The 16,094-nt window shown below is 39.0% G+C and overlaps 1 protein-coding gene across 1 annotated transcript in view; it reads right to left on the bottom strand.

Moving 5' to 3' along the window:
• Positions 1-5,638: 5,638 nt before the first annotated feature.
• LOC117987972 (serine/threonine-protein kinase ATR-like) overlaps positions 5,639-16,094 on the bottom strand; it is a 28,243-nt gene continuing 17,787 nt past the window's right edge. Inside the window, exons 22-30 of the mRNA XM_034975056.2 lie at positions 14,173-14,412; positions 13,004-13,087; positions 12,354-12,507; positions 10,795-11,040; positions 9,922-10,078; positions 9,306-9,370; positions 7,608-7,791; positions 6,782-6,974; positions 5,639-5,900 (exon numbers count right to left, since the gene is read on the bottom strand). Coding sequence (XP_034830947.1) covers positions 5,772-5,900; positions 6,782-6,974; positions 7,608-7,791; positions 9,306-9,370; positions 9,922-10,078; positions 10,795-11,040; positions 12,354-12,507; positions 13,004-13,087; positions 14,173-14,412 — 1,452 coding nt within the window. The 3' untranslated portion in view covers positions 5,639-5,771. The remainder of the gene's footprint in view (positions 5,901-6,781; positions 6,975-7,607; positions 7,792-9,305; positions 9,371-9,921; positions 10,079-10,794; positions 11,041-12,353; positions 12,508-13,003; positions 13,088-14,172; positions 14,413-16,094) is intronic.

Genomic DNA, 16,094 nt, shown 5'->3' with positions numbered 1-16,094 from the left:
ATTTTGATACTCCGCTCCAAACATTGCTCTCTCTATCGCCCATTGAGTGTAAATAGGTATAATAAGCCCATAATTTTTGTTTCAGAGCCCGTAAGCAATAATAATATAAAATCATTTAAGTAAATGCTTATTAGTTAAATATTTCTGCATTATTATCCTGATCGGAGAAAGGTAGTTGATTAAACCAAACAATCAAACTATTTACGCCGTCAATGAACCTGAACCGGGTGCCAAAATTGGATTCTCTTTATTATGCAAATAACGAAAATTAATTTTAAATATTTAACGGGAACATTTCCTTTTCCATCGCATCGGAAGCCACAAAAATAATAATCGTTTTCATACCGCTTTCACGAAAACTGCATAAAATGCAGAAAGTAATAAAAATATTGGACGTTTTAATTTATAAGTCCTTCTGTTAAAAAGTCTGTGGTAGTTATTTATAAAAATTACGGAAATTCCGATGCGCCAGAATAAATTCAATTCAATGAAAACTTTCGATTTAGGTTGGCCGCACAATAATACCAGCTACTACTACTACTACTATATACTACTATAATACTAGCTCTTTTGGTCTGGTGGGAGGCTTCGGCCGTGGCTAGTTACCACCCTACCGGCAAAGCCATGCCGCCAAGCGATTTAGCGTTCCGGTACGATGCCGTGTAGAAACCAAAGGGGCATGGGTTTATTAAAAACTGCTATACCCCTTCCAGGTTAGCCCGCTTCCATCTTAGATTGCATCGTCACTTACCACCAGGTGAGATTGCAGTCAAGGGCTAACTTGTATCCGAATTTAAAAAAAAACTTATATTTTGAGTTTTACCTACCTAACTTACCTACTTACTATATTTTTCTGCTCTGCGTAGGAATGAACTATGAACGGGTTTACACTTGACTTTCCAGCGCTGCGCCTTCCGGTACGAGGTGCGATTCATTAATATTAGCTCGCATAAAATCGATGATCCTATCAAAAACATCGATGATCGCACAAAAGGAAACATGATTGTAATAGGAATTACACCTCATTAAAAGGAAAAGTCAAACCCACAGATTCTGTGTAACCAGCATTAACAATGGCGCTTGTTAAACGCTGCACAATGAAACTCGAGCGGGTAAAGCTGCGAGTAACTTTGTCTTGGAATTTGCGATGAACTTTATGTAAAGACAAACAGAAGGTGAAAGACAATTTTCTTCCTTAAAAATATGGAGTTCAAATTCTTTCATTCAGAGAACAAAGGTTATCTCTAAGGTTAACTATAATATAAGGTTGTGTCTATCTATCGTTAATTGCGTAAGGGTGAAGATTTTATGTCCAGCTAAATTCGTTAAAGTTACGTATTTAGATCCTCAGATTAACAACTGAACTTCTGAAGGTTTCCTATAACCTGCGGACTAAGCATTTGTCAAGGCGAAGAAAATAGTTTATTTGCTGTCATAAATTTATAAACCATCAAGGGCCTTTGTGCACTCATCCGTGATTTGATGGATCCGTGAAAAAAATACGAATCGAATGTACGTATTTGTACGAAGGCCACTTCGAAGAATCACGGATACGAACCGTTCATTATGTCGAATATAGCCCCATAGAAATATTTATGGTAATATTTCTAAGCGTAGCCCAGAACGAAATTAATAATTTGATTATTACGATTCCAGGCAATCCTAGCTATTGTCATTTTTTCTTGTTTTACAAACAGTCTAGTGTTAGGTGGGCTGGCGCGTATTTACTTTGTATAATTACGTGGTATGAATACGGACGGATCAGGTATGATGATTTTGCTACTATTTGAATGGGTGATTTAAATAGATAGGTAGACCTACTTGCTACAATTATTCACATACAATTGGTGATGGCTTTGGGAGGACTCGATGTTAGATGTAGTTATTTAGCTACATTTGAGTAGGTACCTATACTTTATGTGCTAAACGCTGACTCCGAGCACTCCGATGAAGTACAACCTAAAAAGGCACTGCTTACCCTTGCTTGCTTATAGATTATTACGATATATAAGTACACAATAGGTACCTACCTATACCTAGATTAAATAAAAGAAAGTTGATAATCTGCCTACGGTAAACATCTAAAAATAACTGAATGAGTAATCTAGGTAGATACAATATCTTGGTACGAAGATGCAAGATCACTCAGATTAGATTAATTTACTGATTTTTTAAAGATGTGCGATATTGTAGTAGGTATTTACACTTACCTCATACCTAGTTTTTAAAGCCCACTCAAAGTTAAATTATTATCACCAAAAATAATATTTGCAAATTGTACCTACCTAGTTAGTAATTACCCACCTATACATACGAATATTAACCGTACAAAATTCTAAGAAGCCAGATCACAAAAAAGACACGTTTCCTAGTCATATTTACTTAGCAAAGCCATGTTTATTTATACTTAATATTATAAGAGAAAAGGTTTGTTATTTTAAGATTTTCAATTAGGTACACGTTAGACTGAGTAAGTAGGTATCTTAATGAGTACCTAGTACCTACCTAGATGATAATAAAGTTCCACGTTCAATTTTAGACTTGTACATTTGTACAAGTCAAAAAATCTATTAAAAGTTTAATATGCTCCTGAAAAAGGCGTGGGACGTATAGGTAAAGATACAAGTATCATATAAATTTCACTCCAGTAATGCGCGGAACTGAATTTACTTTTTTATGGCATAAATAATGTACCTACATACTACATAGGTACCTTACCTATAAATCGAATTTTTGAAAAGAGCAACCGCCGAGTTTCTGGCTGGTTCTTCTACGTAGGTACTCCAAACTAAAATTGTAGATTCACTTGACGATTCAAAAGCACTTGTAAGAGTTTATTTGAATAAAAACGTTGCTATTTATAAAAACAAGGTATTACATAGGTATCTATTCTAATAATATTACCTACCTTTTGCACTCCATAGGTCTTCTGAAGTGCTCAAATGAAGATGATATCGTTACAGAAGACAGCCATTTTGTAAGTATCCAGGTACACACACCACGATCTATATTCCCGAAACAAGATTCAATAATAAAAAAACCAAACAATGCACACACAAGTTTAGGGTTATCGTCCGTTTCAGTGGTTTCACTATTATACGAACGTACCTACCCAATCCGATAGTCTGAATGATGTTTTTGGTCTAGATCCTAAACCAAGCTAGATATCGATTTATCGGTTCAGTTATCTACAACTCTGCAGCCATATCTGAACAACTAAGCTTAAATTCTACACCTATCTGTTTATCCTGGAAATCAATGTGAAGGAAGTGATCAAATAAAAAAGTTTTCTTTCTTTCTTTCTTTCAAAGAGCTCTTACGAAATTTTTAAGGCCCATCTTTTTAACTGATTTAGATTTTGAGAAAAGAAAATAGGCTACCTGAAAAATTCCAGAAATTTGAAGAGTTCCTACGGGATTTCTAAGAACCTAAATAATTTTTAATTATGTTTATAACTGCTGTCTAACTAGATAAAAGCTGTTCATAATATGACATTATTAAAACAATTTTAATATAAATTGTCTCTTAAAATACGGGCACGATATAACCAAATTTCTAAATTACAAAACTTTGTAGACTGTGTGCTCAAGACACACTGATCAACAACTCAATTATTGTCTCATTTCGACGAGTAAGTGGTTTCACCTCTTTAGCTTTAAATACATAATATTTAACACGTTCTGGGACGCGACAGCACTTTCACCGAATTTACCTCGTAAATAGAATGCTAACATGTAGGTAGGGTTACCATCTGTTGAGATTTTCCAGGAAATCGCGTTTTTTGCTAAAGGCTGTTGCGCGGCAAGTCGAGATGGCAATCGGGCTATGAGGTGGTGGGACATCCTGCATACTCGCACGTCACCCGCACTATCCTGCACCGGGTTAGCGCGGGGCGTCTCCACCCCGATTGTCATCTTGACCTGTCGCGTATCTATTGACAATGTTTAATAATGTATGGCCCTTTCCCCTCAACTAAGCGATAATCGAGGGTTAATTTAAACTACGGATTTTATGACCGATATTGCACCCCAACTTGTAAGGCAATACACATCTGCAACCTTTTCTCCAGATTTTCCCCGACGAAGGACGAGGTCACCAATTTCTAACGTCACCCGGACCTGACGTAGCCTCACACCATAATCTCGGAGGCGTAGGTACGGATTAATTAAGTCAAAATAACCGATGCCTTAAGACGCATTGAGACTCTCAATGTCATCCTAAGTCGTAGTCGGAGCCTCACAGGAGGAGCCTTTAGAAAGATTGAGGCTTAAGAGCTCGCTTCCAGGCTGAGTTCGAGTTCTTACGCAGCATATATACCTACACAATACGACACAAAAGAAATTATTTATACTGAGTTTGAGGATTCATTTTTCACATTAAGTTTTTATTTTAGGAAAGCGACCGTACCTCATGTTATAGAACTGCAAACATTTTTGCTCTACAAAATTGGATAAACAGGTACGAAGCTTCAAATCAGAGTGTGTCATCATTTAATGCACTTTTCTTAAAAAAAAGAGATCCCCATTTTTTTATGTAGGTACCTAACTAACACCAATCATATTGATTTTGTTGGTATAAAATGTACATACATAGATAGACTGCTAAAATCATAACCTTTTTGAATTTGTCATAGTCGGTAAAAAATATCCTGGCTTTGTATTTAAAACCAGATAGTGACCCTAACTCAGGGTTATTCTCACTTTTAGTCACCTTAATTTATTAACAATCAATTGTTATGTAAATAATTTACTAGCTCACTAGTTTCACTATGAACTTTCAAAATGAACAAGTTTCGTAAGTACCGAACAGTCACCATTGTTTGTTTTTATCTAGCTCTTTTTAGGGTTCCGTACCTCAAAAGGAAGAAGGAACCCTTATAGGATCACTTCGTTGTCTGTCTGTCTGTCCGTGGTTGTGTCTGTTAAGAAAACCTATAGGGTGATTTACTTCCCGTTGACCTAGAATCATGAAATTTTTGGCAGGTAGGTAGGTCTTATAGCAGAAGTAAAGGAAAAATCCAAAAACCGTGAATTTGTTTCACAAAAAAAAATTAAAATGTGTTTCTACTTACAAAGTAAGATTACTATACCAAGTGGGGTATCATATGAAAGGGATTTACCTATAGGTACATTCCAAAACAGATTTTTATTTATTTTTATGCACAAGTTTTTGATTTATAGTGCAAAATGTCGAAAAAAATACTCGAGTACGGAACCCTCGGTGCGTGAGTCTGACTCGCACTTGGCCGGGTTTTTTTGAAAAGTGAAACTAATAATTACTTACTAATGAATCAATTACGAATAAGTAATTATTACCATGCTAAGGTCTCTGATATAAGGAATCATTTCTTAAAATCGATTTGTTATTTAATTTAATGTTGAAAAGTGTAGGTATCCCATCTATGGTACGCGACAGGTCGAGATGGGACAATGGGGGTAAGGAACGCCCCGCACAACCCTCGCGCTAGCCCGATGCTGGCGAGCGCGGGTGACGTGCGGGTGTGCGGGGCGTCCCCCCACCTCATATATTGTTTCGCGCGCTATATAAAATGGCTCTCAGTCACAGATAATTCTGCGTTAAGTGAGTCGACAGGGATTAGTCGACCTGGGGATTAGATATTGAAAATGAAACACTGAACTAATTTGAATTTGCTTTATTGTAATTCTCAAATAAGGCACTCCTTTAAGCTTACATCTAACTTTATCACATCTTTAGTACTTTTTACACGCAGCTTATCACGCACATAACTAATCACTACATTTGTATCAGTATCACAGAAAAGGTCCCCACCCGATATACATTTGACAGAGATTGTGTATGCTTGTGGCTTCGACAATCAGATGCTCCACTTGGCCTTCCGGCGACAGTGATAGCGACAGTTGCTTGTTTTTCGTCTTCACCTGTAAAAAAAAAACTTCTAACAGCCGTACTCAGAGTCGCTAATCGTTACTTAAGATTGAGTTAAAACGAGACAGATTTATGTGAAAGATATAGCTCTGTCTCGTTTTAACTAAACTTAAGTAACGATTATGCGACTCTGAGTACGGCTGTAAATCCCTTCTAGTATATTTGATGAGTTATGAAATATTTCAGATGACCCCTTTGTTGTTTTACTTCACCGTTAACACAAGTGGTATTCAATTGTATATACCGCCCAGAACTCCAAAAAATTAGAGATACATGCCCAGGATCGAACCCAGAACCCTCCCGAATAAGAGGTCAACGTCTCAACAACTAAGCTTTCACCGCGCATTGAAATAAAGTACTTAGTTGAAATCCTCACCATCCCACTAAGCCTTTGTCATGAAATGAATTGTCTTTCTGCTATAAGGAAGAGGAGCATGCTTAGTGCAGTAATATTTGGAACACCCTTCCACCATCAGTTTTCCCACCGAATTATAATATGGGTACCTTCAAGACAAGAGTGAATAGGCATCTTCTAGGCAAGCGTGCTCCATCTTAGGCTGCATCATCACTTACCACCCAGGTCTGATTGCAGCCAAGCGCTAGTCTATAAATTAAAAAAAAGCACAGACAAGACGTCTTCGCTTCGAACAGAAGACCAGACGGGAAACGCGTTGAGAGCTCACCATCACACACGGCCTGCCTTTCTCATCCAGCCACTACTCAGTTTAAGGTCGTCATTCCACGCTGCGCTTGCTGAGCGGTCTCAACTCTAGAACACGGCTTCCGCAATGGTCATAAGGTCTGCAACAGTCCTGGACCTACCCGTTACTACTTCAGCTCCAACTATATATGAAAATTATCCTAAAAATCTCACCATTCCATTAAGCCGTTGTCGGATATGGCTGAGGTGCTGCAGCGCCTGCTCGTTGGTGCGCTCGCCGCAGTCCAGCGGCGCGGAGCGACCTCGGCCCCACGACACCAGCGGGTCGTACACAAAAGGCCCGATCACGGACATCAGCGCTGCGGTCTGCGCGCGTAACGCGTGCATCACGGCTTCGCAGCTTTTCCTATGGCAATAAGAAAGCGGTGCCATACTCAAATGATCAAAAAGAAAATAGTATACAGTTTGAATTGCAGATAAGTTGACTTGCTGCAAGCGTTTACACAGTGCAAGTTACGAGCAAGTATAGGGCTCTCTGTTACGTAATTACACATAATTGAAGTTGGTACTTCTTTCCGTGGATACGGCATAACTTCTGCAAGTTGTATTGACACTTAAGGTGAGATCTATAGAGCGAACTATGACTTTACTCAAACTTAAAACTTAAGGCTGAGCTCTTAGATCTCAGCTTTAGCTTCAAACTTACCGGCAAGACGTATGGGTATAATCATCAATCGCCACACCCCTTTCAAGTAAGCCCGCTACCATATAAGACTGCATCATCTTTGCACCTGGTGAGATCATAGTCAAGGGCTAACTTGTAATGGAATTCATACTAATATTATAAATGCGAAAGTGTGTCTGTCTGTCTGCTAGCATTTCACCGCCCAACAGTTTAACCGATTTTGATGAAATTTGGTATGAGTAAGCTTACATCCCGGGGAAGGACATAGCCTACTTTTTATGCCGGAAAATCAAAGAGCTCCCACGGGATTTTTAAAAACCTAGAAACTCATCTAGTAAAAAAAAAATGTCGTACCGGAACATGCCCTCATGTTTGAGCGGTCCCATAGCGGCCTCCATATTGTGTGTGAGTCTGAAAGGTACACGTTCGGGCCACTCGAAGGACTCTCCCTTGTTGAAGAGGCAGTTGAAGTCCACGTGGACTGTGTCGCCGTTGGTGGAGTCGAATGATATGTTCTCGCCGTGCCTATCGCCCAGGCCTGTCATAAATACGATTGTCAATATTATTAAGGTCCAAATGCATTTGCGCTGCGGTGCGCGACGCGGCAACGCCTTGCGTCATACAAATTCATATAAACTACATCTGCCACGCCGCGTCGCTCAAAAGAGCTTAGCTCCACACAAATTCATATATACTATGTTTGTCGCGCCTCGTCGCGTCGCGCACCACAGCACAAGTGCGTTTGGACCATTAATCTCAAAATTTAAGTAGAGTAGACAAATTCTTACGCTTGTATGTGACACAGACTACGTACGGTACGCGGCCAAAAAAAAATGGCGGCCCGTTACCAGGTTGATCACTACCCATATTATAAATGCGAAAGTGTGTTTGTCGGTTTGTCCTTTAATCACGTCGCAACGGAGCAACGAATCGCCGTGATTTTTTGCATGGTATAGGTAAAAACCTGGAGAGTGAGATAGATAGGATATTTTATCTCGGAAAATCAAAGAATTCCCACGGGAATTGTAAAAACCTAAATCCACGCGAACGAAGTCGCGGGCATCAGCTAGCACATACATAAAACGTTTTGATTAGCTCACTGACTTATAAACGCCCAGCCCAAACTCTTGGCCTTGCACAGAGGTTTCCTTTATAATGTGGACCAGGAGTAAGGGCGGATTTTTCATAATTCCCACGGAATAGGGAATAAAGAGTAATTATATTTTCGCCGAGCGAAACCGCGGGTGGTCGCTGGCATTAAAATAGATCTAAATATGCAAACAAAGACAGTGTGTGTATCGTAATCAACGCACTCTAACGCCAAAGTGTCACGACGAATTGGAGTGCGTGTCTTTAGATAAAATGTAAGTACTCGACTGCCTACAGGCATTAGATCTATCTGTAATCTGTCAATCATGTTACTTAGCAATACTATTTGCCAAAAAGCTACTTTTCAATAACAACGTTGTTAAGTAACTTATCGACAGATTACAGATCGATTATTATTATTATTTATTTTAACGATAGGCGCGGATTACATACTATTATTCCATATTTGCAGAACCGTATTCTATAATGCCTACCTTTTTTTGAAAAGGTATGCATAATAAGGGGGCAAGGGGGAGAGCGACAACATTTAGTCGGCTCCAAATGTCAACCTCACCTGCACGCGGTACCCCCTGCTAGACAACGGACGAGGTACTGGCGACCGAGCTGTGGTGGGATAACCACTCAAACCTGATGGGGCCACCTATCAGCGGCCTAGGGATCCAAATAATCCCAACCAAAGTCCCGAAAAGGACTGGTGCAGAAGGCAAGGGAAAACCACTTCAATCTTCCCAAGAAAGTCATCATGGAAATACAATCAAAGAGATCACGGACGCCATGTAATCCGCCTAGCAACCAAATGTACCAGACTATCAACCAGCAGGGAGAAGTGGCGAATGCTCGTGAGGCGTATAACATCTGCCCCCAAAAACGTCACTTCATGATGACCACGACCGCTCTGCTAAGAGTGTTACGACGAGGAACAATACATAATAAAATTATTACCTAAAATATATCCGACCATAGACATCACAGCTGTTGTTCTTATGTAAGCAGATCTTGCCTGGTACCTGGAAAATTATATTTCAACTTATTATATAAAAGTTAGGAAAATGACCAATGTCACGCCACACACCACATGCCAGTAAAGAAACGAATCGAAACGAAGCGGCGCTAATCATTTCTTCTCAATCACACACTATACATTGTCAATGTAAGTGAGATAGAATGATCAACACCGCTCTTTTTGGCACGTTTCTTTATTGGCACTTTTATATTATAAAAATCACCAAATAATTTTGATGCCTATTGGTTGTAAACTAATCTCTAAGCTTTATTCACAGGTCTGTGATATTATTATACCGAAGAATATTGTGAAATGATACCGCAGATTTTGAATAACCATCTATTTAGTTTGGTTTCTAAGAAAGAATACCACCAAATAGGCACTTAAATTTTGAGAGGAGTCGCCATTTTTACTTTATGTGTCAACTGTCATGTCAAAAGTACGGTTTACTACGCTTCGATTAAGGACTAAAATCGTACTTTTGTCATGACAGTTGACATATAAAGCAAATATCGTAAATCCGTTCTCAAAATGCACTATAATAGGTTTATTTACCATCCATATGGATCAGAGAATACTCTTCGGAACCACTCCTGGAAGACAGGCGGATGTCGAGGTAAAAGTTGTTCCTCGTAGATACGACGCTTCTTTTCCACCGGGTCTCTATTGGAACACATCATTTCTTTCAGTTCCCGGTTGCTTGTATGGATACCTATAAATTCAAGATAGAATTTTTTATCACCCATATTCGTATATATGGTGATTTTTATACGTCTTAACATTAACAGCGTAATCACGTCTACATCGATTCTACTTCTGATACAAAAGCTTCTGGTGCAAAGGTTGTCTAGAAAAGATTGCCAGTAGCGATAAGACCGCCTTTGCATGCTGTCAAGTTCGGTTCCTACTTTTTTGGTTTTTTCTTCACTGTATCCTTTTGTGGGCCATAAAGATTTTAAAATAAAATATCGCTCGAGAAAATATTCCAAAGCCCTATGACCGCCTGGTCTGTCTTGACTATCAAATCGTCTTGAATATCATATGGCGAGTAAGGCCAGATGAAAATTAAGGAAACCAGCAAAGTAAGCATTATGTAATGTCGCACAAATTCACAAATCTACCTCTACCCACAATATGACCTTGGTGATTGGCACAGAGGTAGCTTGCATTCTAGAGGGCGGCGTACCTACCTTTTTTATACTACAGGAATCAAGCGGGAAAAGAGGCTCCTCACGAAATATTTAGATTAAAATGTACCACAAAATTACACTTTTCTTAAATTTATAGACATAGCGCTTGAGGGCAATCAGACCTGCTGGCAAGTGATGATGGCGCGCGTGCCTAGAAGATGCCTATTCACTCTTGACTAGAAGGTATCTATATTAAAAATGGAGAGGATACTGATGCTAAACCTTACTTTTTACTTACCTTTTTGTTTATAAATATGTATGAGAACAGGCCTCAATCCCACAAGGTTCGGCACCCATTCGATAAGGCCGCACTCCTCATTCAAAGGCAACACGCTATAAGTGCGTATGTAGAGTCGCCTACGCCGAGTTTCCGGGGCGTCCTGGAGGAACCTGTTCACGACTACGTTGAACTCCATCAAGCGGTAGTCTTTGCGAAGATCGTCTCTGGGCTTTAGCATGATTATGTACGACTTTCCATCTGAACCTATAATATATTTTTAATTTACCCTATTCAAATGCTAACTGGCGTGGTTTACATTAATATAAGTGAAATTAGTATGTATCAAACTATGTCTATTAGCATTTGAATGGGGTATGAATGTATTTCAGTATTCGTAGAAATTCGAAATATAACAATTAGGTGCAAAAATAAGCTTAAAATGTCTAACAAGTATTCTGAAAGATTTAATAAGTATATTATGACCGAGCCGCGGCGATGTGTGGTTTTATAAGTGGGAGGTCCCAGGTACATTTCTTGGTTGGATTAATTTGGAAATGTTAATGGTAATTTCTAAGCTCATCACTGGTCTGGTGGAAGGCTACCACCATACCGAAAAAGTCCTACCACTAAAAAATGTATCGTTCCGTACGATGCCGCGTAGAAATCAATTATCTGCCTTCTACGCACTAATATTCATATTATGATAACATATTCATAATATGTCCAGCATCATACTAATTTTGACACTTTCGTAGAACACAATTTTTTGTTTGAAATAGCCCTTCTATACGTACATTTAGTTCAATGGTTCTTCCATAATTAATTAGACTACACCATTTCTAACCTTTCAAGGCCGGAACCCTAACTAAAATTTCAATCAGTGGCAAATTATCTTTTTCATAAAAAACTGTTACACAATTTCCTACTCAAAGATACCCTTATGCAAAAAACATCGACCTTGACTTTCAAATAGCGTTGATAATTGACTGCATTGTTATTGATGCGGAATCGAATAATTTCTGTTTAAATTACTTATAATAACATGGCTAGGTATACGTTTGCTGCTAATTAATTATTATTAAAGGGAAAAGTTGACTGACTGGACTGATTGACTGACTGACTGATCTATTAACGCACAACTAAAACCACTGGACCGATCGGGCTAAAATTTGGCATGAAGATAGCTATTATGACGTAGGCATCCGCTAAGAAAGAATTTTTGAAAATTAAACCCCTAAGGGGGTAAAATAGAGGTTTGAAATTTATGTAGCCCACGCCGATGAATTCGCGGGCATAAACTAATTAATTTCTATTATAAGAAAATAGCTTAGTCGTAAATATATACAAACTTTGCATAGGTATATACCTACCTGCGAAAGTGTGTCTGTTTGTCTATCTGGCTTCTATTTTTTTTTGCGGTATTTTTAAAAACCTAATTCCATGGGGACGAATTCGCTGTCATCAGCTAATATTTTATATTATTTAAAGTAATCTGTCTTAGGGGTTTTCTTGGGATACTAATAATTGAGTCTTGCTTTTGAGATCATTACATAACATTAGAAAAATGAAAGAGTTACCTTTTAATGTAACTTTCCTTGGTTTTTGCAGCGACGGTATAATATTAATCTGCTCTTCGATACCGGCGATGTAGACCGGTGGTTCTGTTGGTATGTTGAAATCTATGCGCTCTTGTCGGGCCGCTTTTGAGGGAAGAACTATCTTACAGAATTCCTACAATAATACAGGATACAACTAAATTTTGATATAACATAAAAGTACTAAACTAAAACACGACTCCTTTTTAGGGTTCCGTGCCTCAAAAGGAAAAAAGGAACCCTTATAGGATCACTTTGTTATCTGTCTGTCTATCTGTTTGTCTATCCGTCTGTCGTGTCTATCAAGATAACTTATAGGGTACTTCCTGTTGACCTAGAAGTAAAGGAAAAATCCGAAAACCGTGAATTTGTTACATCACAAAAAAGTGTTATTTTTTGCACGATGGTACGGAACCCTCCGTGTTCGAGTACAACTCACACTTGAACGGTTTTTTATAACAAGTATTTTGTCTGTAGAACTCTACATAATGTAGGACAAACTTAAACACATTTAACACATCGTTAAATGTATGTTCACAATCCTTTGCGTATACAGTCGGGTAATTAATACGTCAGATTAAAATTGTAGCCACAAAGCGTACCAGATAATAGGATTCACAAAATGAACTTACCTGGAATGGCATCATGATGTGACTAAAATTTTCCCCAGAAAGGAGGCGCGGTAAAGTGCGCACGAGTGACGTCACAGTCGTTGTCTGTGAAGAGAAAAAAAAATACCTAAAGTAGAACTACAGTTTTTGCGTTTTTGAGATTCTTGGCCCTCTAAAATTTTTGGTTCTTATAAGAAGCGCAATTTACACTCGAACTTAACTCGAAGCAATTTTACCTTCGGTTTCGACCACCTTCGTCCAAAAACTTTCGGCTTCGGCTAAAAACTGGGCCGAAGTTTCAGCCGAAGCCGAAGGTTATTAGCAAGCCCCGAAATTGAATGAACTGTTACGAATGCATGAGAGTGCAATAATGAGAGCGGGGATCACACTACGTTGCGCCGGCCGCCCAATCTTGAACTGAATTTCTTAGGGCTATTAAAATGTTGGCTCCTGCTTTGTCAAAGATTGTGGCGATACATCGGCTTCGGCTTCGGCCAGAAATCGACTTTTAGTCCGACACACCAAGTGCAGACCCCTGAACCATCTCTGCACGTTTGCTTGCTATGCATATAAAAGAAATCCGAGAGCTAAGAAGAACCGCTGCCCACAATAGTTTGGTTACACAGCTCCCAACTTCTCAGCCAATTGTGTGAAGTCACGGACAAGTTTCAACATCTGCGGTTCCTTCAGCCTCGAGTCAGAGAAGACATCAGCACAGCGCTCCATCCACACTAACACCAAGTGACCCACTACTCGTTCACTCACAATTTATACAAAAGAAAGTACTCACCGAACCGCTGCCCATAATAGGTGTGTTACACAATTCAATCAGCTTCTCAGCCAATTGTGTGAAGTCACACACAAGTTTCAACATCTGCGGTGCCATTATAGCCTCGAGTCAGAGAAGACATCAGCACAGCGCTCCATCCACACTAACACCAAGTGACCCACTACTCGTTCGCTCACAATTTATACAAAAAAAATTACTCACCGAACCGCTGCCCACAATAGGTTTGTTACACAACTCAATCAGCTTCTCAGTCAATTGTGTGAAGTTACACACAAGTTTTAACACCTGCGGTTCCTTCAGCCTCGAGTCAGGGAAGACATCGGCACAGCGCTCCATCCACACAAACACCAAGTGACCCACTACTCGTTAGCTCACAATTTATACAAAAGAAAGTACTCACCGAACCGCTGCCCACAATAGGTTTGTTACACAACTCAATCAGCTTCTCAGCCAGTTGTGTGAAGTCACACACAAGTTTCAACATCTGCGGTTCCTTCAGTCTCGGGTCCGAGAAGACATCGGCGCAGCGCTTCATCCGTTGAGGATAACTGGACTTGATGACGCACATCATCATCCACAGTGTGTGTTGAGGATATGCTAGGATTAGCTTGACTATTATCGCTTTTAGTTGTAAATAGACCTGGCGAAAAAGAATCATCAATGCGTGTAAAGAGGAAGGTACTGACTGACTGACTCACCCAGCCCAAACCTTTGGAACTAGACAGCTGAAAGTTTGCGCAGAGGTTCTCTTTATAATGTAAACAAGGAATAAGGTCAGATTTTTCTTAATTTCCTCGGAACAGGGGTTTAAGGAATTTAGAAGAATTTAGAAAAGAAGATTTTATTATTTTACAGAGCGAAACTGCAGATGGGAACTAGTGTGTGTTTGTGTAGTGTGTGTTTTACAAATTAGCTCTGATTAGTCTGGTCTTTTGGCCAACACTTGATTTTTCAACGATAAATCAGCGCGAGAATATCTTTCTCATAGCCACGATTTGTGAGATTGTCAAAATAATTGTCTGAGCTTTTATTTGTCAATTTGCTCTTATTCATTACCTGATATTTTTCACTTGCTGCTGAACCTCATATGCAGTCTGTTAAAATATAGGTAGCAATGCATACTTTATAGTCTATGTCCCTTTTCAACAAACCTGACCATAGATTAATAGAAGATACCAAAAACGTAGTTATTATAATATACTCTTGTCAAAAACCTTAATAAAATGTTGTAACAGTAGTTTGATTATTTTGGGAAATAAATGTAATGCAGATGTGATACGAGTTTCTCTTACATTAATAGGTTATGGGCGCAAGCACGTAATCTATTTGGATGGATTGGGTATAACTCTGCTATTGTCGTAAAATAATACAACTTGAAAAAAAAACACGCGTCCGGCAAACAGCACGTGGCGGCGTGGTTGGCGAGGTACGAAATTATCTCTGCAAATACTACCTGTTCAAAGGCAAGGTAGGAAGTTACAAGTTGGTTGGAGTGCTACAAGATGGAAACTACAACGATTATACCAGTGGCTCAAGGGACGGTATGTAAACTGGAGGGTTCCAAAAATTGGAACATTTGGAAATTTCAAACTTCAGTCTTACTGAGAGGTCAAGGATTATTTGACATCGTAGAAGGTAAGAGTATCAAACCCGAAGATCAAACTCTAAAAACTGCATGGGAAGGCAAGGATGCAAAAGCTCAATCATTACTTGTCACAAGGATGACGGAGGATGTCATGTTGCATATTATAACCTGTAGTACTGCAGCAGAAATGTGGAGAAAGCTGCAAAGTGTGTATGAACAGAAAAGTGAGACAAATATTCACATAGTTCAACAGCGATTCTTCCAATTCAAATTTGAAGAAGGTACGGAAATGTCAGTTTTTTTGTCCAAAATTCAGGAAATGAAAAATAACCTCAAACAAATGGGAGAAGATATATCCGAAAAATTCGTTATAACCAAGGTACTTATGTCATTACCAGAGAAATACAAACATTTTGTGTCTGCATGGGAGTCTGCTCCGGATGACAAACAAACATATGACAATTTGGTTGCTCGACTGCTCGTGGAAGAGGAGAGAATGAAGGAGACTTCGAGTTCAATGCCTGCATCAGCTTTTACAGCCAAAAGGAATAGTGGTAAACAGTTTCAGTGTTATCGGTGTAAAAATTATAATAATTCTCAATTTGAGTGTAAAGTGAAGACGGACAGTCCAGTAAATAGTCAAAATTATGCTCACGGTAACAGTAAGTCTGAGCTACGCTGCTTTTTTTGTAAAAAGCCAGGTCATACGAAGAATAAGTGTAGATTTAGATTAAATA

The sequence above is a fragment of the Maniola hyperantus genome, chromosome 13 (assembly GCF_902806685.2).
Source record: "Maniola hyperantus chromosome 13, iAphHyp1.2, whole genome shotgun sequence".
Taxonomy (NCBI): Eukaryota; Metazoa; Arthropoda; class Insecta; order Lepidoptera; family Nymphalidae; genus Maniola; species Maniola hyperantus.
The sequence above is the reverse complement of the archived record's forward strand: the minus strand, read 5'-3'. Positions and strand labels throughout refer to the sequence as shown.